Source organism: Lutjanus erythropterus, chromosome 13 (genome assembly GCF_056507025.1).
Source record: "Lutjanus erythropterus isolate fLutEry1 chromosome 13, fLutEry1.hap2, whole genome shotgun sequence".
NCBI classification, from domain to species: Eukaryota; Metazoa; Chordata; class Actinopteri; order Lutjaniformes; family Lutjanidae; genus Lutjanus; species Lutjanus erythropterus.
In genome coordinates, this window is record NC_139329.1 from 24021395 (window position 1) to 24048813 (window position 27419).

General features: G+C 38.6%; 4 protein-coding genes across 6 annotated transcripts; 3 read left to right on the plus strand and 1 right to left on the minus strand.

The window, feature by feature from the left end:
• The first annotated feature begins 47 nt into the window (after positions 1–47).
• On the plus strand, positions 48–6246 carry cd151 (CD151 molecule). Of its 2 annotated transcripts, XM_084734528.1 has the most exons (9): positions 49–218; positions 1151–1235; positions 2192–2383; positions 3497–3571; positions 4232–4252; positions 4557–4661; positions 4954–5103; positions 5191–5277; positions 5427–6246. In XM_084734528.1, the coding sequence occupies exons 2-9, from the start codon at positions 1152–1154 to the stop codon at positions 5484–5486; spliced, it is 774 nt and encodes a 257-aa protein (XP_084590654.1). In that variant the 5' UTR covers positions 49–218; position 1151; the 3' UTR covers positions 5487–6246. The 2 variants fall into 2 exon arrangements, with proteins under 2 accessions (XP_084590655.1, XP_084590654.1); XM_084734529.1 differs by lacking the exon at positions 4232–4252 and having other exon boundaries at positions 48–218.
• A 256-nt stretch (positions 6247–6502) lies between these two features.
• On the plus strand, positions 6503–10737 carry gatd1 (glutamine amidotransferase class 1 domain containing 1). The gene is made up of 7 exons (XM_084734530.1): positions 6503–6695; positions 6891–6967; positions 8494–8599; positions 8687–8794; positions 8876–8967; positions 9060–9153; positions 10085–10737. The coding sequence occupies exons 1-7, from the start codon at positions 6647–6649 to the stop codon at positions 10198–10200; spliced, it is 642 nt and encodes a 213-aa protein (XP_084590656.1). The 5' UTR covers positions 6503–6646; the 3' UTR covers positions 10201–10737.
• Positions 10242–16394, minus strand: chid1 (chitinase domain containing 1). Its single transcript, XM_084734527.1, has 12 exons — positions 15990–16394; positions 15681–15824; positions 13653–13785; positions 13492–13536; positions 13304–13410; positions 13153–13214; positions 12972–13061; positions 12773–12874; positions 12168–12317; positions 11487–11567; positions 11348–11390; positions 10242–10939 (listed from the first exon to the last, which is right to left on the minus strand). Exons 1-12 carry the CDS (start codon positions 16095–16097, stop codon positions 10841–10843), a joined length of 1164 nt encoding a protein of 387 aa, XP_084590653.1. The 5' UTR covers positions 16098–16394; the 3' UTR covers positions 10242–10840.
• On the plus strand, positions 15843–25999 carry ighmbp2 (immunoglobulin mu DNA binding protein 2). 2 transcript variants are annotated; one of them, XM_084734526.1, is made up of 16 exons: positions 15843–15967; positions 18055–18137; positions 18407–18576; positions 18665–18860; positions 18955–19052; positions 19201–19364; positions 20227–20427; positions 20876–21023; positions 21117–21291; positions 21838–22020; positions 22107–22225; positions 22511–22605; positions 22744–22867; positions 23694–24518; positions 24946–25145; positions 25795–25999. In XM_084734526.1, the coding sequence occupies exons 2-16, from the start codon at positions 18061–18063 to the stop codon at positions 25987–25989; spliced, it is 2970 nt and encodes a 989-aa protein (XP_084590652.1). In that variant the 5' UTR covers positions 15843–15967; positions 18055–18060; the 3' UTR covers positions 25990–25999. The 2 variants fall into 2 exon arrangements, with proteins under 2 accessions (XP_084590652.1, XP_084590651.1); XM_084734525.1 differs by lacking the exon at positions 15843–15967 and adding an exon at positions 16758–16893.
• The last annotated feature ends 1420 nt before the right edge of the window (positions 26000–27419 follow it).

Here is a 27419-nt window from a genome sequence, read left to right on the forward strand (position 1 = left end):
GGCAGCCATGTACTCCTCATAACTCAGCTGCCTGTTGTGCCAAAAGAGGTCAGACGCTCAGACGCTTGGGTAGGAGGCTCGGGGTCTGATGTCAACTGAGAACTTAGTGTTGCAGTTAACCTTCAGAGACAGCAGTGTGTTGACACGGGGGTCGGTGGGATCTGGGAAGACGTTACCCCGATAATCTACATCCTTCAGGGCCCACCAACTAAAATCAGGTAGGAGTATTTTGGTCTCAGCGGAAAGGGAGAGCAGTTTTTCCATGACACAATGAGTTAAAAATAACTCTTGATTCTGACCATTGGGAGATTTTGTTTTGCTGGACAGTCACATGTATGCATGGAGTGTTTTGTCTTATGGCTGGAAAACCATATTACATTTTTCATGTGTTACATATTTTAATGTTTTAGGGTTATTGTATTTTTACTCTTTCATGATTTATTGTTTTATTTAGAAAGAGAGATACTCAGTGATAAAATAAAACAAAATCACGATCTCATGATGCTCTGAGTCACAATTTTTTCTTGAAAAAGTATAGAAAAGGTCAGTTGAGGTCAGGATAAAAACACATTTTACTATTTCTTGAAGTAAAGCATTAAAAGTCAACAGTATATCACTGGCGTGCGAGATCAGGTTAAGTTACTGGGATGGGGACATATATATCTGTCTGCTGGATGCCATGTGACACAAGTTAAGTATGTTTTCCCCACAACATATTTGATTTCATCTCTGAATTCCTCCCATTGCTCTGTTATTTTTGCAAGTTTGAAATGCAGCACATTTAATTTTTAATCTTAAAAAAGAACAGGAGAGTTCATGCGTTAGAACTGCACTCAGTAAATCACCTTTTTAAACCAAACATGGAACTAAAGCAGACTAAAAGAGGAAATTCCCACGTGTCAACCACAACTGACTGGTCTCCATCAGATACAGCACTAACAGGCTTTAGCTGTCATGCGAGTATGAAGATGTGTGATAGTAACCTGCAGTGTCGGAGGGTTTGACCTGCAGTCTGAGCATCTTGTGTTCATTATCTAGACTCAGCTGTGCTATACCTAATCTTCTCCAGAGGAGTTTTTGATTTGGTAATGTTTTCCATGTGTGTTCCTTACAGTTTACAGTGTATTAACGTGTATATTTTTCATTTCAGAATGGAACCTCAAGGTGAAAAAACACACACCTGCGGGACAATTTGTCTAAAATATCTCCTTTTTCTCTTTAACATTCTTTTTTGGGTAAGTTAACAAGGAAGTGTTAAGATTTTTTTCAGTATTTTAGACATCAAAGCCCTCTATTAAGGCTACATTGGATGCTGTTATAATTAATACCATTAAAGTAAATAATTATGTTGATCTTACAGCATTAAACTTATGCTTTGCTTCAGTTGCCATGGAGATTAAAGGACAAAAGTCAACACTTTTTATGCGGATCTCCAGTCAGTGGTGATGGTAAAATGTAGCCAACTGAAGCAATAAAAACCTCAGTGTGTTCAATATTGACTGAGAAAGCTGAGTTATTCTGCTGCAAAATCTGCAGTTCTTCCTGCATCCAGTGATGTCACAGTGATATATTGGGTGGAATGGAAGAACTACAGGCTATTTCAGCTTGGATTTCCAAGCTGCATTCTGAAATGCAGACTTTTTCTTTCTACTTTTAGTGCATTACTTGCCATATGTACTGTTGCATGCAGTATGCATACAATTTTGACACACTCTTTAGTCATAACACTGTGCCATCCCTCTTGCTCATACATCCGGTACAGTCTGTAGTAAAAGGAAAAACTATACATTTTGGAATAAGTCTGAGCCGTCATGTCTGTACTTTCTGGGTGTCTCATTTCCTGTGGTGTGTTTTCTCCTATGCAGAAGATTGTAGGTTAGAATAGAAAAGCATGCTGGCTTGCATATTGCAAAATGCGACTAGATGCAGTAAGACACTGGTAATTTTGGCTCATTGCATTTGACATACTAAATCTTTTTCTGGCATACTATACCTGTTGGCTTCATCAGATAATAACAAAAACAAATTTGGCTGGATGTCTCTTGAGGCTGACAGTGAAAGAAAAAGGCGTTGTCTTGTTTGCATCACTGTCACATTTCAGGAGTTATGTTATAACAGCTAAAATTTATGTGGCACATTGTTGATGTGAGCATCTGGTTTGTGTTGAGCTGATAACAGTGCGTTCTTTCAGCTGGCAGGAGGGGCTGTGCTGGCAGTGGGAGTGTGGACTCTGGTGGAGAAGAGCGACTACGTCAGCTTACTGAACTCCAGCCTCTACTCAGCTGCTGCCTACATCCTGATAGCTGCTGGAGTCATTGTGATAGTGACCGGGATCATCGGATGCTGTGCCACTCTGAAGGAGATGAAGAGTCTTTTGATTGTGGTAAAATAGGAAAGACACACAAAACACTGTCCCTGTTTTATTTCGCTACACCAAAAGCATGAATCCTGTTTCATTCAGAAACCACTTTCGAGTTCCTGTTTATACACACACAACCTAGTCTGAGCTTGCGTGTACTGAAAGTTAATCCTTGGTGACCTTCTGTCTTGTCTGCGTGTGTTCAGTGCAGCTCATTATGTCAGGCTGGCATGACTGTCAAATATAACAGACAAAGTCATGCAGAGTGTGTCTTTAAGAGTTTAGATTTAGAGTGTGGCTCATGCCAGAGGAATGAAGGGCATCACAAGCCTGAAGAGTGTGTGAGAGACACTGACAGACGCAGTGAGAGGACGTAACACAGAAGCAAAACTGCACACTCTCTGTGACGTTATGTCTATTTCCATATTTCCCCACAACCTTTGTAATGAATAACTTCTTTTACCACAACTTAATCTCAGATATTGTCTGGGGTATAAACTGTATTTAGTTTTTCAGTCATGCACAGATGCTTTCAGGACTTATGTCATATTAAGCCATATAGTGGCTCCATATTAAGTCATATGGAGCCACTGCAGAGTTGGTGTGGATGACGAAGGGAGAACTATAGAGTGACTCAAAGATAAACGAGTATGATTTATGTAGGGGAAGTAAACAAACAACAGTTAGCTGATGCTGTCATGCTGACTTTCATTTCACAAAAATTCATTTTGAATCTGTGGCACACACTTTCAGGTCTGAACTGCAAGCAGACCTGTATTGCACCTGAACTCTTTTACTTATCTGTTGCTTTCCCAATTATTGTTAATGACTGATCAAAAAATGTGGGTGTTGGTGGGGGGTGGGTGAACCTTCTTCATCTTCTGAAGGGGGGCCTGCCAGAAAAAGGTTGAGAACCACTGGGTAAATAGAAAGCTCTTATTCGAGTGAGACCTGGCCAACACCAGTTACAGTTTAAACAGAAATAAAAACACAACAGACAGGAAATACAAATATCACACACACAAAGAAAAGACTAACTCAAACAAAGCAGCTGCAGATGCTGAACAGATGCTGAATCAGATGCATTTTTTTTTCACTTTGTTTTGTTCTTTTTTATTTCATGTCTCTCCTCTACAGTATTTGTGCTTGTTGCTCTGTATTTTCCTGCTGGAACTCATCGCTGGTGTGCTGGCCTACATTACCTACCAAGAGGTGAGGTGCTTTATTTGTGTTTTCATATATTTGACCAAAGTATAGTGACAGATATTAATCCAATATAGTGTAATTTTCAATATCACTATTTTCTGATAAAATGATAAAATGATTGCTACCATGCACAGACTTTGATTTAAAAAAACCTGGGACATTGTGTAAAATGTAAATAAAAACAGAATGCACTAATTCTGGATGAGTGTACATTAAAAAAATCAATAAAGTTTAATGGTTTGAACATTAGATCTCTTTTCTTTGTGCTGTATTTAATTGAATATAGGTAGAACAGGTTTTGCAGATCATTGGATTCTGTTTTAATTTATGTTTTACACATCATCCCAAGTTTTTGAACTCCAGGTTCTATAGTTTAAATCTCACTGCAGCAATTAGAAATCGGGCTACTTTCTTTATGCTTGTATTTTATGTGCATTTTTGTCAATCTCATTATCCTTTAATGTGATTTCAAACTCCATACCTTGCTCTCCATCATTTCTATTTATTTGTTTATTTATTTTACCACCTATGAAATTCCTCAGTTGCTGCGCTCTCTGGTGTAAAATATTCTCTGCATGCCTCTCTGTGCATGTTCTTCATTTATCCTGATTTTCCACCTTTCTCACACCTCTTTCCTTCTTTCTTCCCTGCTTTTTCTTGCTCCAGTGTTTCCCTTTCTGCTACCAGGTAATCTGCTCCCACCTGTTTCCATTTTATATCAACCTGTTTCCCTAACAGGCTGATATAAAGTGGTTTGTTTTTACTCTTTGTACTTTGTCAAAATCAGTGAAATATGCTCAGTGGGGTCAGAGGATCTGTGCTCATATGTTTTGAGTTATGTGAGGGCGTTGCACAGGTACAGTGGAATGTTAATGGAGAAAAAAGAACTTGACCAGGGGTTTTCAGTTTTTTATTGATGGGGAAGTATTTGCAGATGATATATCTATATATTTTACGAGGAAATCACTGAAATGATTCCCCTGTCTCACAGCTGGATGAGGACCTCAGACAGAACCTGAAGGTGACCATGCAGCAGAAATACCAGCAGCCAGGGGAGGAGAGCGTCACACAGGCAGTGGACAAACTTCAGCAGGAGGTGAGGAAGTGATACTCCGTTTTTTTTTGTTTCCTAAAGATATTTTACTGAAGCTGTTTTTTTCCTTGAAAAAATATACATGAGACAGACAGACAAAGAAACAAAGTATGTCATACCACTGCAGCCCTGACTTTACAAAGACAAAAAGTGAAATGACTTCAGTGTAAAGTGTCAGATTGATCAGACCATGGTAATTTGAAATTACAGTCAGTTCCTTCAACCTGCATGTCAGTCACCATTGTCACATCTTTTCTTCTGTGTTTTATTGTTCCCTGCACCGCCTCCCTCTCAGTTTAAATGTTGTGGCAGTTACAACTACTCAGACTGGGCAGACAACAAGTGGATCCAGGAAAATAAGCAGGTTGTTCCTGATAGCTGCTGCAAAACTCGCACTGACCTCTGCGGTCGCAGGGACCATCCGTCCAACATCTACAAGGTGGAGGTAAGTGGAGTTGTACATTTGTCTGCTTATAAATTAAATAAATTAGAACAAGATTTTTTTTATGTCTTTCCTCTCTCATGCTCCCAGGGAGGCTGCATTATGAAGTTAGAGGAGTTCATCCTGAGTCAGTTGTATATTCTAGGAGCAGTGGGCATTGGAATAGCATTTCTACAGGTAAATCACAAACCACTGAGGAAAAATACTGGTTAATATTAAAAAAGCTTTTAATATTGTGCAAAGGTCCTCTGGCTGAACTGTGAACAATGAATGTTTCTGTGTGCAGTGCAGAACTAACAAGTTCCTTGTATCTTTTTTTCTTTCAGCTTGTGGGGATGATGTTTACTTGCTGCCTTCATCGAAATTTGCAAGAAGATCCATACTGATTTTTGACTCTTTAACATCGCAAAATCACACAGTCACATCATGAACTGTAAATTGTTTGGTTAGACTTTTTAATGCACCAATTATTCACACAGTTCTGGACGCTGTGAAGCTGCCAATTCATATTTAGATTTTCAAAATACACATAGTACGGATATTGTAATGCTGCTGGGCAGCACTGTCCTCTCTCTGTAAAATGCCTAAAATGCATGCTGTTAGTATCTTCATTTTTACATTATGATAATGATGTGTGGTTGAACTAGTAACCAAAAAACACATTTTAAAGAACAGAGAAATATGAGCATGTTGTGCCTACATTTGCAATCAGTGTTGCCCTTGTTTTTATTTAGTTTTTGATGCCACTTTACTGTAAGACTACCCTTAATTATATATATTATATTATAAATCATTATTATTACATTTATTATATAACACTTACAACACATTAGATTAAAATGATCAACAGTGACTTGTAACTTGCCAAATAGTGAGCCCACATCTCATTCCCTACTTAACTCACTTTGTCTTCCCCATCGGCCGGCATTTATACCTGTCAGCTTTTTCACATATTTATTAACAAGTTCGTTGCATATTTTAATAATCAAAAAGTTTAATTTAGCATCAAATTAACGTATCAAATGACCAGATTCATGCACCCATGCTTTGGCAATATTGTTTACCATGACATTTTCAACATGCAGTGTTTTTTCCCTTTTTCAATAAGGCTCCCTTTTGACAGTAATAAATGTTTGTTACACTTTACAATATGGCTCCCTCTTCTTATAAATGTTAGTAAACACTTCTAAATCATTTATAAGCAGTCTTATTGCAAAGTGGTGCCAGTTTTTTACATATCAAACAGTGTTAACCAAAGTTACAATTTAAAAAGAAGTTGAATATAAACATAGTTTTGTTTATAACATTGAAAATAAAAATGCTTGCTATTTATGATTCCCAATTATTTTCACCTATCGTATTGCATTTTCCTCTGCATTCTAAATGAGCTTTTATTCTGAAAATCTTCCAGCGGATGTTGTTGTCAGCTGACAGTACTTCCTCCTCCTCGCCGATTTCTCTTTCGTATTTTCACCCACAATTGTCGCTTTATTCATTTCAAACGAGCTAAAATATTTCATGTGGAGGGAACACGGAGATAAATGAAATGTCTGCGAAACCGACCTGTTTGATCGTGGCGAGTGCTTCTCCTCAAGGTGGGTCCGTCAGCTTCTACCACTTTATTATCACGATGGGGATGAATTAGCGTTACACAGCGACAAAAGTGGACTTTAGTTTGACAGTTTTGTATCAAGTGTAGCTTATTATTCTTGCTTTATTTCGTCGATTAGCTGCGGTCAAACATCACTTGATATCTTTTGTGTTTACACTGATGTTTTTTGCTTCTTCAGGCGTGTCTGCAAAGTCTTTCCATCAGTCATTCAGCCTTTGCACCTCAGTGTTTAATCTGCAGACAGCCACACCTGGGGTAAGACTACATTTATAACTGAAAAATACGCAGCAAAGTAAATATTCCGACAGTGTTTGTGTACTTTGAGCTTCAAAGTTCATTCTTGACATTGGAAACAGGAAAAACAGTCTCGCCACAAAGACCATCAGCTAGTGGCCAGGAATGGTGGGATGTAACTAAGTACACTTTATACTGGTGGAAGAAGTATTCAGATCCTTTACTCAAGTAAACGTAGCAATATTAGACTGTAAAAATACTCCACTACAAGTAACAGTCATGCATTCAAAACGTTACTTAGTTTAAGTAAGAATTATCAGCAAAATGCACATAAAGTTTCAAAAGTAAAACTTACTTATTATGCAGAAAAATGCTCCCTGCATTGTTTTACTATTTTATATGGTGTTTTTAGATCAGTAAAACTGGTGCATTCATGTGTGTCTACTTTATATTTTGTTTTGTATTTTGATCTACAGAAATGCATTATTATATTCAATTAGATCATCATACGTTTGTAGCATTGCTGTCCTGTAAAAAGTAAACATTTCATGGTGTCAGGAAAACACCCGTTTGTGACAACGAATTTTGCAGTTGATCCAAAAATAGTTTTTATCAGCTTAAAGGGATAGTTCACCTAAAAAAGAAAATTCAGTCATTATCTACTCACCTTAATTATGACAGAAGGTGAGGTTTAGTTTTTTAGTCCACAAAATACTGCTGGAGTTTCATGGGAAAACAGCGTTGCAGAATCTCTGAATGGTGACCAGTTTTAATACAGAAAAACAGCTGGGGAAAAAAAACAAAATGCCTCCATACTTCCTGTCTGATGAAATCCAAGTCCTAAAGCCCCGACATGCTGTTCACTTGTGCACACAGTCACACCATGAACGTGGCTCAAAGCTAAGGATCTACAGTGAAGATTTAGGCTAAAAACAACCCCAGTGTTTTGTGGATTAAAAAAACTAAACCCGACCTTCAGTCAGCATGAGGGTGAGCAAATAACGACTGAATTTTCATTTTTTGAAGAACAATTCTTTCAAGGAGAATTTTCTCAACTCATAAAGGAACCAATTAAAAATCACCAATTTTGGAGATCCATGGTATTCACTGGACAAGAAGGGTATGAAACATTGTAATCTGAAAAGTAACTAGTAACTAAATATTTGCCTAAGAGATGTAGTTGGGTAGGAGTAGAAGTCTAAAGTACTGAACCATAAAATGGAAATTCTCGAGTAAAATACCTCAAATATGTATCTTAAGTAAAATACTCGTGTAAATGTTCTTACATTCCACCACTGTATATACTCCACTACAATTTAGAAGGACATATTGTACTAATTACTCTATTACAATGGTTTGACAGCTATAGTTGCTAGTTATAAACTCTTCATGTTTTGCATTAGTTTCTAAGAGATGCTTGAATCACCTTTGAAGAAGGACCAAACCACTGCTGATGTATAAAATTTAAGTTTTTCTTACACCTGAGATTTGTATATGGGTCCATATTTAATCCCAGCAAAGTAACTGAGTTTTTTTTTTAATCGCAGGGGAAGCCAATAGACTTTGTTGGAATTGATGAAAGCACTGCTAGATGGGTGCAAGACTTCAACGTGAAACCCTACGCCACGCCAGCCAAACTTGAATCAATAGATGGTGAGAACATTTTGACTGTTTAAATGTGTGCTGTTGTTGCTGTTGGTTGAACTTTGCTCAGTTAAGAGTCATGATGACCCTTTCCAGGTGCCCGATACCAGGCGCTGCTCATCCCGGACTGCCCTGGAGCGCTGAATGACCTTGCACACAGCGGCTCTTTGCACCGCATTCTCACACACTTCATCTCTCACCAAAGTGAGTGCGAGAATTTTGAAAAGCAGTCAGTATGTAATCTATATGTCTGGTGTAGAGACGTGTGTGTTTCTCTGTTTGCAGAGCCTATTTGTGCAGTAGGACAAGGAGTGTCGGCTCTGTGTTGTGCCACTGAAGGCCAGAGGTGGATCTTCAGTGACTACAGTTTAACAGGGGTGAGTCTTCCTCAAGTAAACATGAAGCCAATATATACAGATATATTTATGCGTTCAGTGTGTTTAATAACAGTAACTATTTTTGCTTAAAGCCGTCAGTGTTTGAACTGGTGCGGCGGCCTGACTTTGCCAACTTGCCCTTGGTCGTGGAGGACTTTGTGAAAGACAGCGGTGGATCATACACAGGTGAGCTGATCTGCAGGGCACAGATACTCATTTGGTAAATATTTAAGGTGTAATATGTAAGAATCTAATTCAAGACATATAAAAATTGACTAAAATTATCAACAGAATGTGACTAAATAAGAGTTTTGACTTTGTGTCCAAGACGTCTATGTATTGTGTTGCAGATATATCTGACAAAGCATATTAACCAGCCTGTCCTGTCTGTACCGCTTTGTGGTATGTGCAAGCATTGAGCCATGTTCCACAAGCTCTTTAAGCTTTTTGTAGTCTAATAAATAAACAAAATAAACTCACAAAATGTCAACAAAGGAAATATTTTTACACCTATTTCAGTCAAATAGAAAAATATATCCATACACGTTCTAAATGTTACCAAACTAAGAACCAAATTAAGAGTTACTTAATTGTTTTGTCAACTCATCATAACACATACTTCAAATGCTCTACCAACAGAGCTACCAGGCCACAGATGCTGTGTCAAGCTGCACAAAGCAAACTGAGTGGTCAGACACAGAAACAGTGTAGATAATGCGGTCAGTTTTCAAAACAAAAGATCCCATGCAGACTCAGGATCATGAAACAGACAATTTAACTACACTGTCTTCCTGCCCATGGTAGAGGCACAAAAGACAAGGAAAGAGGACCAAATCAGCAAAATCTGAGCAAATCAACATAATCAGACTGAAAAAGCGCTCTGCTTCTCAAAGGCTGCTGGTGGGGCATGAAGCCATATGGAGCATGGATCAGAACTTTGGCAGATGCAACATGCCCAGTGCAATTAAGGAGTTATTAGTTTCTCTGATGATATGCTGCCCCTTTTTGTTTGGAGTATGAATTTGACCGGTGGCCAATTGTTACATATTGCACCATTAATGAGCATTTTTAAAATGAAAAACTAAAGCCCTCTCATGTTTATCTCTTCGTTTTCTAGCAAGTCAAGAAGATGCTGTGCACGTCGTCATAGACAGACACCTAATAACTGGTCAGAATATGCAGTCGACATCACTTGCTGTAAATAATCTAATTCTGCTCTGTAGTGCCAAGTAAAAAAAGAAAATGTTAACATTAGGAACATCACATTAAACAGCTGAGTTGTTCCACATTTATATTCATGTAATTAAACAAACATTCATTTCAGACAAATATTGGAAGATGCTGGGTCAGAACATGTTTGGCAACACTGTAAATACAACTTCATTACTTGCCAATGCTGTTATTATAAACCTAATAAAAAAAACACACAATCAAATGTCTTGATTTGAAAATTTAAAAAGAAGAAAACTGGTTGTGTCAGGAGAAAATGCAGTTTTGAGGATGTTCAAAGCCAGAGAGATGCATCTTCACAGCAAAGTTCATCCAGGAGCAGAAATGTTTGTGGGCGGCGGAGAGCAAAACAGAAGATTTCTGGATGTGGACTGAAGAGAGGCTGCAGATGTTTGTGGCATATGAACTCTCAAGGCCTCAGAACAATCCCTCATTTAAACTGTATAGATATTAATGATCATGCACCATCTGTTGTTGAATGGAGATGTGTTACTGCACTCTGACTGAACTGTAAAAACTGAATAAAATAATACCTGCGCACGGCTCTTGAATTTTTGGTGCATCGTGTTCAGGGGAAAAGAAAAAAGAAAATCCATGTGCTGATGATTCAGGGTCCAGTCTTCTTTACTTTCAAGTCCGACTCTCATAGGAGATCATAGAAATAGTCCAGTCCTTGTCCTAGTTCCCATAAGGAAATTCCTGTTCCCAGTTCAGTAGCTAAAGAGATCCTCAGGTAGATTGACTGCAGAAGTAAACACAGAAAAGAGTAGCAGTAAACCTCATGAAAACAGCACTTCAGATAATAATGTGAAAGGAAGTTGTTGTTAAATTATCAACATTGCTTTCTGTGTCAAATATGGAAGCTTTTCTGAGTATGACCCACCCACTGACCCACAATCCTTTGTGATGTGTATGTGCAGGAGGGGTAAAGTTCAACAAGCAGTGTTACAAGGAAGCAGTATGTCCCAATTGTATGCAGACTGCATGCAACAGTCTGCACTACAAGTAAAAGGAAAAAGTATGTGATAATGGAATGTAGAGACTTTATATTTTGGTGAGGTTTCTTATTATAATGACTTAATGGATCTTTTTGTTTTTAATCACAATGAGTTTACTCATGAACATACTCATTACATGAAAAAAGACTTACCTTCAGTGATGGATAGTACACCACATGCTTCACTGCATTGTTCCTGAAATTAATGTAACAGATCTTGTTAAAATACGCTGTTGGAAGTTTAAAGATTTCAGCCATAATTTATTGACTTTAAATGTCATTAAAACAGTACCTCTTGTAACTGAAATAATGCTCTCCAGAATATTCATCCCAGAGATGCTTTGGCCTGTGCTCACGCAAAATCTCAATGTACCTGCAGGAAAAACAGACACAAGTTTAGGGCAGTGTCAAAGTCCCTGAAACCCTTATTTCCTATCAACCTTTTATTGTGACGTTCCTTGGCTTTTTGCCAGAGGTTTCTGTATTTGTGTTTTTGTTGTTGGTCCTTGACAAAGACGAGGCTTACCCGGAAAAAGATGATGTCATGTACTTCAGAGCACCAATCAGTTAAATGGTTTAAAATTTGATAACAGCTGCAGGCTTGTTGCTAGTCTGATCAAACGCCACCCACACAGGGATGTTTTCCCCATAAAACTTTAGCTTTGATGGTGTCTTTTTTGATTATCAATATTTTATGTTATGGAGAAACAGTTATGATCTGAAAGTTCTTTAAGAGGCTTTAAAGGAAAACTTTACACATCAAAGTCTGTTTGTGTGTGAAAAAAGTTGTATAAAGCTTTTGTGACTCCAGAGGGAGTTTTGTGAAATCTGATAAATTGCCTCAAATGAAACTAGACAATATTTAGCACAATAACAGAGTTCTCCACTGATTTAGTAAAGTTTGAAACACATGAACATTTAATTGCTAGAATGTAAATAAAGTATTCCAGCAGTAGACACTCTATTATCTCACCTTCCTCCCAGGATTGGCTCTGTTCCCTGACTTGCAAAGTCAAGGCCGTACAAATTGAGACCAAGCAGGATCTTTTGCCTCCACTGGGTGTTTGGGGCAAGCTGGAGAACGCAGTCTCTCACCCAGGGCAGGGGAGAGCTTGGGCCCGGCCTATTGAAACAAAATACACTCTGTGAATCTTCTTGTAGCTGTCAGTTCCTCTAATCATGTCATCACAGTGTCCGTGCAGGTCTTTAAAAAGTCTAGAATTCAATAATCTGAATTTTTTTAAACCTTCAAATGTCTTTAATCTGTTGTCTGTTGTCTACTGTATGGCATGAATGCATGGCAGTGCAACACTGCAGTCTCCATAGAAGAGGACCTGCACACAATTCCTATCTCAGGTGATTAAATTCACTTATTTTGCAAGTCATTCTGGGACTCTGGGACAATTTTCCTTCATATCATTTCTACTTTTTTTGCCTGTATGGACATGAAATAGGTCTTTAATGACATTCATAGTGGTCTGAAAGGTATTAACACATCTTAAATTATATTGTTGGAAGCTGCAGAAACCCATTTCTCCATCAATTAATCTCTGGACGTCACTTGTCTGTGACACTCACCTGGCACCACTGGAGTAGTCGTATGTCATGAGGCTGAAACCATCCACTGCTGGGGCCAACTGCTCAAACTCCTCCCTGCCAAACATACCCGGCTGCCCCGTACTGATAACGAAGGAAAAGAAAAAAGCAAAGGAAAGTCAGGGTCAATTTCAGTGATTTCTTTTTAGCATCTATATTCATTGAAAGTGATTTCATTCACCTTGTTACAGCAGGCGGAATGACAAGAATGCAGTCTAATCTTTTTGCCTTCAAAGTCTCACATATGTGCTTCACCAGATGAACCAGTTCCCTGTACAGAAAAGATTTTGTACTTGAATCATGTCAGACAAAGAAAATGATGGCCAAAGTAAAAATACAGATGTATCAGCAGGGGAACTCACTTTCTTTTGTTGCCTCCCAGCTGACTCCACAGCTCCAAGGTGAAACCATCGAAACCTTCAGTCTGCAAGGCCACAGCTTCATTAGAGAGATACTGGACAAACACAACACTTTTGCAAGGGAGTTTATTTGCTAAACACGACACTTTATTACCTTTGCAACATCCACCAGCTCACTCCCCAGCTCTTCAATTTCATCTTCACTCCCCAGCACACTCATGTAGTCCTGGTAGGACCAGCCATCAAACAACAGCCGGGGCACTGAGGGTAAAGAGGAGTAGAGACAGTCTTAAGTCATTTGCACTGACTCACATTAATAGAGGACAGAGGACATCTACTCACCCATCCTGACTTTTTTGTTAGACTTTCGTACAGCTTTGACCCAGCCTGCAAAGAGAAAAAGACCCCTTTATGCACACCAGTCCTTTGTGGTGACACTTTAATAAACTGACAAAGACTAGATAAAGCTTTCCGTCTGACTGTCAGTGTTGTGGGTCCTATACCTGGGTCATGATCGTGGAGTCCCGTCACATCAAAGGTTTCAGGTCCCCGGCGGCGGAGCTGAAGCCACACTGGAGACACTGATGTTAGTTTAGAGCCAAACGTCTTGGCAATGTCATAGCCGTGGGAATTCCACTGGAGAATGAGAGAAATAATAAAATACGTAATTAAGAGATATTGAGTCAAAACTATTAGGAAGAGTTTCATGTTTTTCCAAGTCTGTCTACAAGGTGGAGTAGCAATATGGATAAAGATAATTGATTGTTGAGCCTCATTCCCAGCTTGTCAAATACTGACATTATGGGAATGAGACTCAGCAATCAACTATCTTACCGACACGTGATTGGCCAAAATCTCTCATCAAGGGATAGATTTTCTAAAGCCTGAAAACAGAGCCAAGAGGAGGAGCAGAGGTTTTCTCTCAGACCACCTGAGTTACATGCTTAAAAAGTTATTATGGAACTTTTGCTAAATGAAGACAAAAATAAACTGCCTATCCCAGCTTTAATACAAAACTCCTATGTCTATATGTACACTGAAAAAGACATCTGTCACTGGAATCATTCCTCCTCTACATAATGGCTTAAAGTGATGCTCTGGGTAACATTTTAAGTCAAGGGGCAGAACTAGCAATTATTTTCACTGGTGATTAACTGCTGGTAAGTTTCTTACTGATTAATCAATTCAATGTTTTGTCTATTAAAACTCCTTAAATAGTGAAAAAATACCTGTCATAATTTCCCAGAGCCAAAAGTGATGTGGCCAAATTGATTATTTTGTCCAACGAGCAGTTCATAACCCACAGATCTTATATTTACCATCATAATTAGTAATAGCTCAGTCATCTGATTAATCTGGCTGATTATCTGACATTGTGAGATAATCTGCAGCAGCCACTTCCTGTGCTCACAAGGGTGTTAAACAAAAAATGTCCGCAGACACATCCAGCCACAGACAGCCTTGTCAGTATGGTTGCTGTGGTTTCATGTTAGTGGTCCTCATTACGAGTTTTGGGGACATGGTGAAAAAGTGAGTTTCAAGCCCTCTGTATATCTCACGCACTTTGGTATAAATAGTTGCCTAAAACTTCCTTTGTGGCCAGTGTCTTTTCTAAATGTTAACACATTTCTCCTGTCAGCCTAAATGACAGCTAATCTAAAACTGTCACTGGCTAGTATTAAATATATATATATATTATAAATTGTAGAACAATGCAGTTGAATGATGTCACTTATGACAGACTATGCCTGCTCTCCTTTAAATGCCAGTCACTTCCTGAAACCCATTGCATAACCCAATCTTTTTTTCTATTCCATTAATTAGCATTATCAAAATTCAATCTAAAACATCATGCTACTGGCTAAGAAGATAACTGTGTACAATAGATAATAATGTGTATGGAATAATGGAATTATACATTTCTTATTTTATTTTATAATGGCATTATTTATCAGCCATTGGCCTCCCTGCTTGTGAAATACCCGACCCATACTGGTCAACCAGTAGTTACACTAGTTAATGATGAATTGATTATCGAAACAGCTGATGATTAATTTTTTGTCAACTGATTAATCAAGCACTGTAATAGTTTCAACTCTACCAAAGTTGGTCTTTTTAGTATAAATGTAGTCCTTTGTATCAGACTGGCAGTATGATGAAACACGACGAGGGAGTTTTGCAATGAAAAGACAAACTTCTGAAGATCTGGGAGATTTGTGTGGCTCAACTCTGACTCATAGCTTCAGCTGAACTTTCTAGTGCATATTTGCACAGAACGAGGACTGTAGATTTTGACCCCCATCTTTAAAGTAAAAGATCTCTGTACAACCAGTTTGGCAAGTACGAGTAACTGCAGCCAGTGAACAAAACACCACCAATATACATGTGGGTATGTGAGTACTGCATTAAGGCAAACTTGTAAACAATGTGAGCCATTGTGAGTCATTTAATGCTGTGATAAAACTGTTGTCAAATGTTGAACACCAGCAGGGGAGACAGTAGATAGGTTGGTGGATGGATTTCAGACTTACAGGTGTGACATATCCAAGCACTTGTCCTTGAAATGTCTTCTTGATGTGAGCACAGTACCTCTTTTCCTCCTTCACTATGTCTTTCCAGTGAGGGTCTGACACCACAAGGCCTCTCTCCAACGCTGACAACTCAGCTGGAGATGTCTAAACACAGAGAAAAGACAAATAATCATCATCATGACTGGACAGGTGACAGGTGAAGATCAAGTGAGTCCAGCGACATACCAGTCAAACAGAGGAGGACCTGTAAAGACCTGACAGCACACACAGCTCACACCCATGTCAAGGTAAAGCCCTGAAGTTACTCACCTCGGCCTCAGCTTTATGCGACTTCTTTGCATCAGTTTTTGAAAGTGTGGCACTGACCAGCCAGCAGCACGATATGGAGAGCAGCAGCAGCAATAGTGTCGTTCTCATTTCCAAAAAACGCAGTCGAGAAGCAGCAGTTAAATAAAAATGGGTTAGCTGAGCTCTCAGGTCTGCAGGTTTGCAGTGCAAGTGCTTCCTTCCTGACTGAGATCTGTTAGATTAACAACCAGCAGCATATCCTCCTCCTGCGGTTTGATATCACACGGAACAACGAGCCAAAACAGCCCCGTCCATACTGCTAATGCATTCAGCTTGAATTTATGATAAACAGCCTGGCTTTCAGTGTCGGGCGATTGGTGCCAGTTTGATTGACAACTTAGCTCAACGTGTTTCTGGCTCGTCAAAGGTCGTGTCGCCAAGGGAACCAGTGATTTGCGAAACTCTCGCGAGATTTGTAACCATTGTCTCTTCATTGTATAAACTTGTGAACAGATATTATGTGACAACGTTGTGGCTAAGATCTCGGTACGTATAGGGACAAAAACACTTGGTTAGGGTTAGAGAGTTCATAGTTTGGGTTTAAGTGATCGCTCACGCGAGAACTTGCGCGGGTCTGGAGTTCCCTTCTAGACCTCAGCCAAGCAGAGTAACTTCCGCGTTCTGTGTTTTTCAAAATAAAATACGTGTGTCTAGCTTGTAAGAGACAGGAAGTCATCTGAGCATATAGGTGGCAGTGTAGCTAGCGTGTTAATGAACTAGTACATTAACTAGAAGAAGACAGCATGAGTCAAACAAACCCACTATCACAGAAGATATATATTACCAAGGGAGTTTAAAGTTGCTTGCGTGATTAACATCTGTCTTCTGCTCTTCGGGTTTCTATACAGATTGCTAACGTTAATAGGTGAGTGTCATTCTTGCTAACTGTAGCTAGCTAAAATAAATTGTTTGAGTACAGTGTGGCTAACATGCTAACATGTCAGCATTTCTGTAAATGAGGAAACTTGTCTTCATAAAGCATAAACATATGTTTAAACTACTAAGTTCACTTAGTACTTATGCACACTAGCGTATGGTCTATTTCCTTCTCGTGTTTTGACCATAACGTCAACTACAGCCAAATATAATGATAATAGACAAGAGGCAAAACCTTAGCTAAACTTTAAGGTTTTGCCTCTTGTCTCTTGTACTATTTTATGGCTTAACCATATCGGAATCTCTTTGGACTATGAGTATATCAGCAATATATATTCACAATATCAAAAGTAATGGAACTCAATATACAGCAGAAAGATCACAGTGTAATTTTGTATAATTGCACTATCATTATTTCTGTGTAGGGCTAGATGGTATGGATGAAATGTCACAATGCGTTTAACTTAATACCTTAATATTGATATTGATTGATATTGCAACATTATTATGGGGAAGACTATTGGTGTTTACACAATATATTGACACAATGTGATTTTTGATACATAATGATAAGTAATGTTCATGTAATGGCTAAGTTGGTAACAGCAAATAGAACAGCTAGAACAATCTGGTGAGTAAAGAAAATGACATCAATTTACTGTAATGCAGCCTTTAAAACCAGGGAAAGACAACACTTATGCCATATCACAAAATGACAATAGTCAAAATCAACAATATATAGTCTCATTGTATCACAGTATTGATATAATATTGCTGTATAATTGCCCAGCCCTACTGTGTATTCAGGAGTTTATGTTGTAGTGTCAAAGAATAAGAAGAATGAATAAGAATGAAAAGAATAATAATTCCCCCTCAAATGTTGTGTGTGTGAGCAAGTAGGACCATAAAATAAAAATACTCAAAGTACAAGTACCTCAAAGCTTACTTACTTAAAGCCTCAACAGAGAACATAAATATTGTTTTAATTTTGGAGGCCCCAGTGGATCATATGTGTAACATTAAAACTCCACAGTAGTAAGTGAGTAAGACATCTCCTGGTCTGTCTGATGTCTGTCTTAAGAGAAGTAGTTTAGACACTTTTTTTGCCATCTGCACTGTAAAGCTATTTTTTTCCCTTTTATTTCCTTAGTGAGTGATGGCGGTTGAACAATTTGTTTCAAAGACACTTGAGCTTCTACAGGAGGAGAGGGAGGCTGAGGTAGAGGAGACCAGGTACGTAAATTAACATCCAGACGGTGATACTTTTACTACATAATGGGTTAATCCTGTTAATTTGTTCTGTGCTTCCATCAAGTTTGGGAATTTGCCAGAGTCTTTTAAACTCCACACCCTCAGTTTGTAATCCAGGCTTTCTGTTTCAAATCAGAAGCCTGTATATATACATACATACATGTACATGTATATATATGTGTGTGTGTGTGTGTAAACTTATTGATGGCTGTCACTATGAAATGACAGTGTTTGTTGTTTTGTGCCCTCAGGATATGGCAGGAGAACATCTCACTCAAAGCTCTTCAAAATAAAGGTGTTTGCCTGCTGAAATTGCATATAGGAAGTCAGTCCACAGGCCTTTATGGTCGCACAGTCATCGTCCTCGAGCCAAGAAAGCATCTTGGTTTCTCATCGCTGCCGAGCAACAGCTTTGGACCTGGTGAGACTAAAGATATGATCGGTGGGGTTTTTGTGACTTTAGTTCCATATTTTACTTAATGTGACATTTATTTATTTTTTTGCTACAGGTGACATAGTTGGCTTGTATGACACTGGCGGATGCACTGCAGACTCGCAGATCAGCACAGGAATAGTGACGAGGGTCAGCCAAGCCTCTATCAGTGTGGCCTTTGACGATTCAAAGGACGGCCTCAGCTTTGATACAGACGCTCTTTACAACCTCTTAAAATTGGCAAATGATGTCACCTACAAACGAATGAAAAAGTGAGTGACATCTGTACTGAGCATGTAAGAAAGAAACAAGTGAGACACAAAACCTTCAAACAACTTATTTTCTCTGTGTGTTTTGTGCTTGCAGAGCCTTGAATGCATTGAACGGGTACAGCAGTGCACCGGCTGGCAATCTAATAAATGTCCTCTTTGGAGACACAAAACCCTCTTCTCAGTCACAGCCAAGTAAATCACACTTCACAAATCAACTAAATGCCCTATTAATTTGTGCTTTGTGGAGGCTTAGCATACTTATGCATCACACTATTGAGACTAATTCTAAAACCTTGCAAGTCAAGAGACTGATTCTGGCTGTTTTATTATGTTTCATTAGATGAAGTTGAATTCTTTAACTCGAACCTGGACGACTCCCAGAGAGAAGCTGTGTCCTTCACTCTGTCTCAGAGAGAACTTGCCGTGATTCATGGACCTCCAGGAACTGGGAAAACAACGACAGTGGTGGAGATCATCCTGCAGGCAGTCAAACAAGGCCAAAAGGTGCAGAAAGTCCATTTTTGCTAGTGATTATGAGAATATTTTTCTCCTGCTGATAAATGAAGTTACATTTACCGTGTTCTGTTAGTGTCATGTGTTGCTGCAGTAGGAATAGGTGATACCAAACTTTTTAAATTCAGGGTGATACTGATACTTTTTGTTACAATTTTACTGATACTGGTTCTTATCTTTTTTTATGAATAAGGACTGATTATTAGAAAGAAAAAAAATAACAAATTAATAATAATTAATAATAATTTTATTACAAAAACAAATATGAAAACAAATAAATAAAAATGTTTTGTGAATGAGTGTAAAAAATAGCCTACTTTACAGAAATACTGTAATAAAAAACACTTATGTACTTGTTATTTAGCCACATTATAACTTTTTGGCGTGTTTTTTTTTTATGTTTGACTGGTGTTGCTGCTGTGTGGCACTTTCTCGTCACAAATTGTGCATCTTGCTATATTTTTATGTACAGAAAAGTAGCACGCCACAACTCAACAGTTCCTTCCTGCCATGTCTCACAGGTTTGATGCAGACGTGTGATTGTGTGCAGCTGCATGCTCAGCTCTCAGTTTTTTTTTTTATAGGTTCTACAGTCATTTAACACAAGACATTGTCATTAAAAATATCAGGACTGTTTATTGGCACAAACATTGTGGGGGGAAAAAAAAGTACTGAAAATGTTGATGTTATTATTGATAGTTTTGAAAGGACGCAACAGCAAATATGTAGCTTCTGAGAATGTATTTATCAATCCTGCAGAATGAATCTGCCAATCCCTATGCTGCAGTTGTCATTGTAGCATCTCAGTTTCAACAGGATCATTTTCATGTCTGGATTCTGTGTCTCTGTGCAGGTTCTGTGCTGTGCGCCCTCTAACGTGGCTGTGGATAATTTAGTGGAGAGGTTAGCCCAGTGCAAGGCAAAGGTCCTGAGGCTGGGTCACCCTGCCAGACTGCTGGAGTCCATACAGAAACATTCACTGGACGCTATCCTCGCTCAGAGCGACAACGCAAACATCATCGCTGACATCCGTAAAGACATCGATAAAGCTTTTGTAAGTATTTTAGCACGTGTTGCTAGCAGCATTTGTGCCATCTTGAATGATTTGTAATATTTCATGTAGGCCTGCACAAGTAATCGCAATCAAATCAAAATTGCAGTATGGCCAGGTGCAATATCCAAATCGTCATTTTTTGAAAAAGGAAAAACATGAGATAAAACAGCAATATAATGAGGTACTGTAGTGCTGCAGAAATACTCTGGCCTACAAATCTTCTACTTCAGATGAAAGAAAACATGTTTGTTTGGTACAAACCCCAACAAATGTCACAACATCGTATTTTTAATATTTTTTTCCAGTAAAAATGAAATTGTAATGGTAAAAGGATTATTTCCACTAATCATATTGCATATTGCAATTGCAATTTCAGTCAAGTAATCGTAATATGACTTTTTTTACCATATCACGCAACCCTAATGCCCTTATATATTTTTTTTTCAAGGTGGGAATGAAGAAGAAGAATGATAAAGGAGAGCGGATGAACTTCAAGAGAGAAATAGGGGAGCTGAGAAAAGAGCTGAAAACCAGGGAAGCAGCAGCCATCACCCAGATCCTAAAAAGTGCTGATGTTGTGTTATCAACCAACACAGGTCAGTAATGGCCCCCCTCAAGTGAAGAAAATGTGATTCAGTCGTTGCTGTGATGATGAAAGGCAATCAGAGAGCACTTGTCTGTGTCTGCAGGTGCTTGTGATGACGGCCCTCTGAAGTTCCTGCCAGCGGAGCATTTTGATTGGGTGGTGATTGACGAGTGCGCTCAGGCCCTGGAGAGCAGCTGCTGGATCGCCCTGCTCAGAGCACGCAAATGCATTCTGGCTGGAGACTACAAGCAGCTACCACCTACCATCAAATCCCAAACGTAAAAAACAACTTTTTCTCCTTTTATGCTTTCATAGATACAGAACATTCAAGATCTTGTAAAGATCTTGAACTTGAAATATTTATGACTAAATCAGAAACAATCTGAGTAAGGGTTTATGAGAAAACAACGTGAGTTCTTATTTAAGAGCTTAACACTCTTGGTTAACCTGCTTCATCAGGAATGTGTGGGTGTGGTTTGATCAGATTTTATTGACGTTGCTGACAACATTAATAAAATCTGATGATGTCTTCACAAATCACTACTCAATAGTTTACCAACGACATTCCTGTCAACTGCAAAATGAAGTTTTGTATTAAGTCGAACGTAATCATAACCTTAAAATCCAAAGTCAGATTGAATCATGGATTTGGAGAATCATGACACCCCTATGATCTAGTACAAATCTAGTATTTTCTACTCTTGTGACATTATTACATATTGTTTGCAACGAAGGGCATCGCCTTGGCATCTTTTACTGCAACATCCAGCCGCTAAATGGTCATCTTAACATTGCCATCATTGTTCTCTTCTTGTTCTCCATAGGGCTGCATCAAAAGGTCTGTCTCTCAGTCTCATGGAGAGACTCATCCAGATGTATGGGGACTCAGTGGTCCGCATGTTAACAGTTCAGTACCGCATGAACAGCAACATCATGGAGTGGGCCTCCAAAGAGATGTACCAGGGCAGACTAACAGCTCACAGCTCTGTAGAGAGACATTTGTTAAAGTGAGTGTGAGCAGGGTGATGGAAAATATCTCACACTTGTACCTCAGTGAATGACAACTCATTAAAAAATATCTTTGTTGCAAAAGAGATCTACCAGGAGTTGCCTGTGTTGAGGAGACGAGCACGCCGCTGCTTCTTATCGACACCGCAGGCTGCGGTCTGAGTGAGATGGAGGACACAGATGAGCAGTCCAAAGGAAATCAAGGTTAGTCATTTTTGTGTAAAAGACCCATAGTGTTATTGCAGTGTCTTCTTCTTCTTCTTCTTCTTCTTCTTCTTCTTCTTCTTCTTCTTCTTCTTCTTCTTCTTGTTATTATTATAACATTTGTTTAAGAATGGAGGGCTATTGAGAGCAAGCTCTCTTTTGCAAGGATGTATGTATAGTATAGTTAATATGAAATATACCCAGGACATTTTCTAAGTAATGCTTGTAAATACATATAATGCAGTGCCTTTTTCTACTCCAACAGTATGTTTACTTTATCCTCAGGTGAGGTGGACATTGTTGAACTGCACATAAAGGCCTTGACTGAAGCTGGACTTAAAGCTAAAGACATCGCTGTTATTGCTCCGTACAATCTACAAGTAAGTCACTGGACTGCTGCTACCATACTAATACATATAATGCAAAACTTTATTTTCCAAAAGTCCCCGAAATAGGAAATGTAACTAACTGCTGCGTCTCAGTGATGTGTTTTTGTTAATGTTTTTATCTCTGTGCAGGTCGATCTTCTGCGTCAGAAACTCTCTGCGAGGCATCCAGAGCTGGAGATAAAGTCAGTGGATGGGTTTCAGGGCAGAGAGAAAGAGGCTGTGGTTTTGTCGTTAGTTCGATCCAACAGAAAAGGTACTTTGGTTTTGCTCTGAGGTTGTGTCTGTTCCTGCTACACAATGAATATTAGTCGCATTAATTTACTTATACATCAGTGTTAGTACTTTAAGTCATAATGTGCATCCTTCTTTTTGTAATATTTCTTTCAATTTCAGGACATTGAAACTTTACAATTATTGACTTTGACATGTCAGTCAACCTTTTAATTTGCAATCTAAGATTCACGACCCGGGGTCTTTCACTTCTTTTATCAGTGCAGGACAGCAGAAACTTTTTATAAGCTTGCATTGTATTTCAAGTTTGGTGACAACGCACAAGCTCATGTTATCTTATAATACAATGTTTGCCTGAAAAGAAAAGTTAAGCATGCATAATGTTAACATTTGCATGAATTTTGGGATGACTCATCTGTAAATGTCACTTCAAGTTTGTTTTTACTGGTGAGTGTCGCTCTATACAGTTTACAAAATGTGAAATTTATCCATATGTCGGTTCTTCTTTTTCTAATAAATGCTGACATTTCTGTACAGTTTATGAGACATTAAGCAAGTGCATGCTAGTTGACTTCCTTTTTGTGTGCATTAAACCCACCTACCGTACAAAGATATCAGTTCTGATTGGATCTTTTTCCAACTCATCCCTCCCTAACATTTGTGTCTCATTCTTTTCATTGAGAAAAGTGTCAATAGATTTCGTTGCAATTTTTGTCACCATAAATAACTTTGTTATTTAGTTATCGTCTCGTTTTTGTCTGTGAAAAAATGTCCAAATCTATGTCAAATTATTTGCCAACAGAATTAACAGTTGCATATGTACATGTTTGTTCATTCTTGTCTTTTAGGGGAAGTTGGATTTCTGGCAGAGGATAGAAGAATCAATGTGGCCGTTACACGTGCAAGACGTCACATCGCTGTGGTGTGCGACACCCAAACTGTCCAGAATCACGCTTTTTTGAAGTCCCTCATCAGTCATATGACTGAGTTTGGTGAGGTCAGAACTGCATTTGAGTACATCCAAGACATCGTGCCTCAGAACTACACCCGCGATCACAAAGACACAAAGTCTAATACCTCTGCCAGCAGCTCTGTGTCCACCAAACAAAAGGTTAAAGATCAGCCTCACAGCAAAGCGAAGCAGGGACAAAAGAAGTCCACCGGTGGCAGCAGTAATGAAAATGCTGCTAATGTTAGGCACACAAAGTCCAGCATAACAGCACAGACAGAGGAAGAGCAGAGGAACAGATACACTGAGATCAGAGAGCAGGTGGACAGCTTTCTGAAGGACTTAAATCGGAGTGATCTACAGTTTCCATCATCATTTAACTCCCATGACCGCTTGCTGGTCCACCAGATCGCTGAGGAGCTGGGCCTCGTGCATGAGAGTAAAGGCGAGGGGAAGGACAGATGTATCACTATCTCCAGACCTCTGGAGCCAAAACCAGCTGAGGAGCCAACACAAGAAGAAGAAAAAGAAGATGTACAGGAAGAGGAAATGGTCCCAAATCCCCAGAAAGTGCTGCAGTGTCAGCCTCCATTGGACCTGAAGAGTTTACATTTGGAGCGAATGAAGAGGGAGCAGCAGAAAAGGGAAGAAAACGCTCAGCGAAAAAAGGAACAGAACAACGTCCCACCAGCTTCATCATCAAAGAAGTCTAAGACAGCAAAAGGTTTGTTGAAAAAACATAATTTTTTTATTTATTTGGTTATTTATTGTTTTGGTGGTGACAAAAAACCCCCCAAAAATTTCTAGTAAATAGAGAATCCTCATTTGAGTTTTTTTTTCTCGTAAATTTACCACTTCAATCTCAGAGAATATCCAAGTTCCTCTCTCACAAATCCACTACCGTAATCCTGGATAGTTTTTTCTCTCTGATTTTACAACCAGTATTGTAAAAATAAAACGGCGCCAAATCACAGACAAGATGTATAAGCAATTACAAGAACACAAACCTTCATATCCATCAACTTCATCCCAAAGTCCACATACCCACCCACGTTCCCAGAAACTCACTGAAACATCTCAGTTTAAGTTATTTTGTAACCTGTCTGCTCTGATATGTTTGCAACACTTCAACTCTACCGTTTCTCTCCCAGCAAAGAGCCGAACGAAGGCCGGCGCCTGTGACATTGCTGCCGCCGCTGCCCCGGAGGATGACTTTGACGCACTTATCAACGCTGTGAAGAAGGCTGACAGTGTGTGCAGTTTCGTCAAGTGTAAAGCTTCTGTGCTAACTCTTGGACAGCTGTGCATGTTCTGCAACAGACAGTATTGTCTCAGTCATCATATACCAGAGGTGAGATAGAAACTGGCCCCTAACAAACAGTCTTTGTTTTGGTTTGTGTTTTATTAAGTTGTGATTTAGCTGATTTGGTAATGCAGTTGCTGTTTAAAATGAATGGTCAATACAAGGAAAGTATTTTTATAAGAATAATAATAATAATCATTATTATATAGCACCTTTTGAACTTTCAAGTAGCTCACAGTGCTTTATAACAAAGTGAAGTGACATGAATAAATAAAAAAACGGAGGAATTCATAGAATACTCTGTGATAAAACCAAGAAGTCAAATGGGTAACAGGCATGAACAGGCAAGAACAGGAATTACAATTTTAAAATCGATCATAAAACAGGGCTGACATGCTCTCACTCTCGTTCTAATTAAAAGCCTGGCAGCAGAGTTCTGAAATAATAATTGTTTATCAGTGGATTGTTTTGTAAGGCTGGTGAAAAGTGCTTTTCAGTTGTCGAATCTACTTGAAATAAACACATACGCGAGTTTTTCAGCATCATCTTAGAATAGTAACGGTTGTATCTTTGCAGTATATAAATGTAATGCAAATGAGGTGTGCGTACTGGTATTTCGCTTGAACTGACACCTGAAAATTGTGGTGTGTGAAGCTGTGTTTCTCTGATCTGATCATCTGTCATAAACCCTTTTTAGGTGCACGGCTGTGGAGATCAAGCCAAATCTCATGCTCGGATGAGAATAAGTAAAGAAGGTGTTCTTTATGCTGGGAGCGGGAAGAAGGACAATTCCATGGACCCCAATAAGAAAGCCTACCTGCAAAGGAAACTGGACTCTAAACTTAAAGATATGGCGTCACAGAGGAAACCAAAAAAAGAAGACAGTAAATGATTCCAAAAATTGACTATAAATAAATTAACTGAACTGAACTGAACACTTTGTCCTGAACAAGAATAAACAAAACATTTTGAAAATGTTTGGTCAACTGTGCACTATGTCGCCTTTTGTAACGATCATTGAACACCGTATGGTGTCATACAGTTTGCTGCTGAATTTCATGAGTGCATCATGGATTCATCAATAGATAAAGGGGGATTCCAAAGTTTTTAAACAAAGGCCCTATTTGTTTTTACAAAATTTGGGGGTCTCAAGGACTAATAGGTTCAAGATGTTTTGGAATTGGTCACCTCAGCTGCTGAAATGGCTATGTTGCAAATCCAAATCCTCGCAGGCAAATGCACCTGTAATAATATGCACACTAGAAGTGGTCAGTTGGATCCAAGGCACACTTGGAGGTGGTTTCAGAAGTGATTCCAATCAAATTTCTACAGATGCATCTGATTCCTGACAGTCTGGCCGCTCAGATCTGATTTGAAAATGTCTTTTGCGTCACTCACAACGCAACACATGACAACGAAGAGGAAGTGCATCAGAGCACCTGAGCAGAAGAGAACTACAGTCTGTGGACAGTTTGTCTGCTGACACTTTGAAGCGAGGTTTCTGTACAGTCTCTCTGCATTTCTGATGTTTCCATGTTGGAAAGGTGCTTAACTAGTGTACAAAATTAGTGAAGCCAGTGTTGTTACTAGAGCAAACCAGGCAGGCAGGTTCGTGATGTCTGGACACAAATCTGATCATGAAGATGTTGCCTTAGTGTCTGACAACATTATGGAGGAGAGATCTTTTCACACAGCCCTCTCCAAAGGGAACTGGAGTCATTATACACTGGTCTACTGCTGCCTCCATCAGTTTATGTTATTGTGTGGCTGCAACTGACAATTATTTTAATATCCAATTCATCTGATAACTATTTTCTTGATTAATTGTTCCGTCTATAAAATGCCAAAAATCATTAAATATGCTCATGACATCTGAAATTAGATTATGGTGCATGTAGTAATATTGATTTTATTTATTTATTTATTTAATATTGATTATTGATTTTGTTTCCATTCTTTTTTTTTGGTTTGCTTTTTGGATAAAATTTAATTAAGTTTATTGTCAGTGTTTTATATTGTCATTATTTTATACATACAGGAGTCGATTGATTTGTTGACCAAAATGTGACTGTCTTTGTGAAAATTCAATAAAATACTAATTACGAAAAAATGCTCATTACAATTTCCAAAGCTAAAGATTTTCATTTACTTTCATAAATGAAACAGAAAAGCAGCAAATCCTTTTATTTAAGAAGCTGGAACCAACAAATGTTTGACATTTTTACTGAAAATTACTCAATTGATGAATCTGTTATCAAAAAACTGGCAACTTCTTACAAAACTTCTTTTGATCGACTAATCGATTAATCAACTAATTGTTTC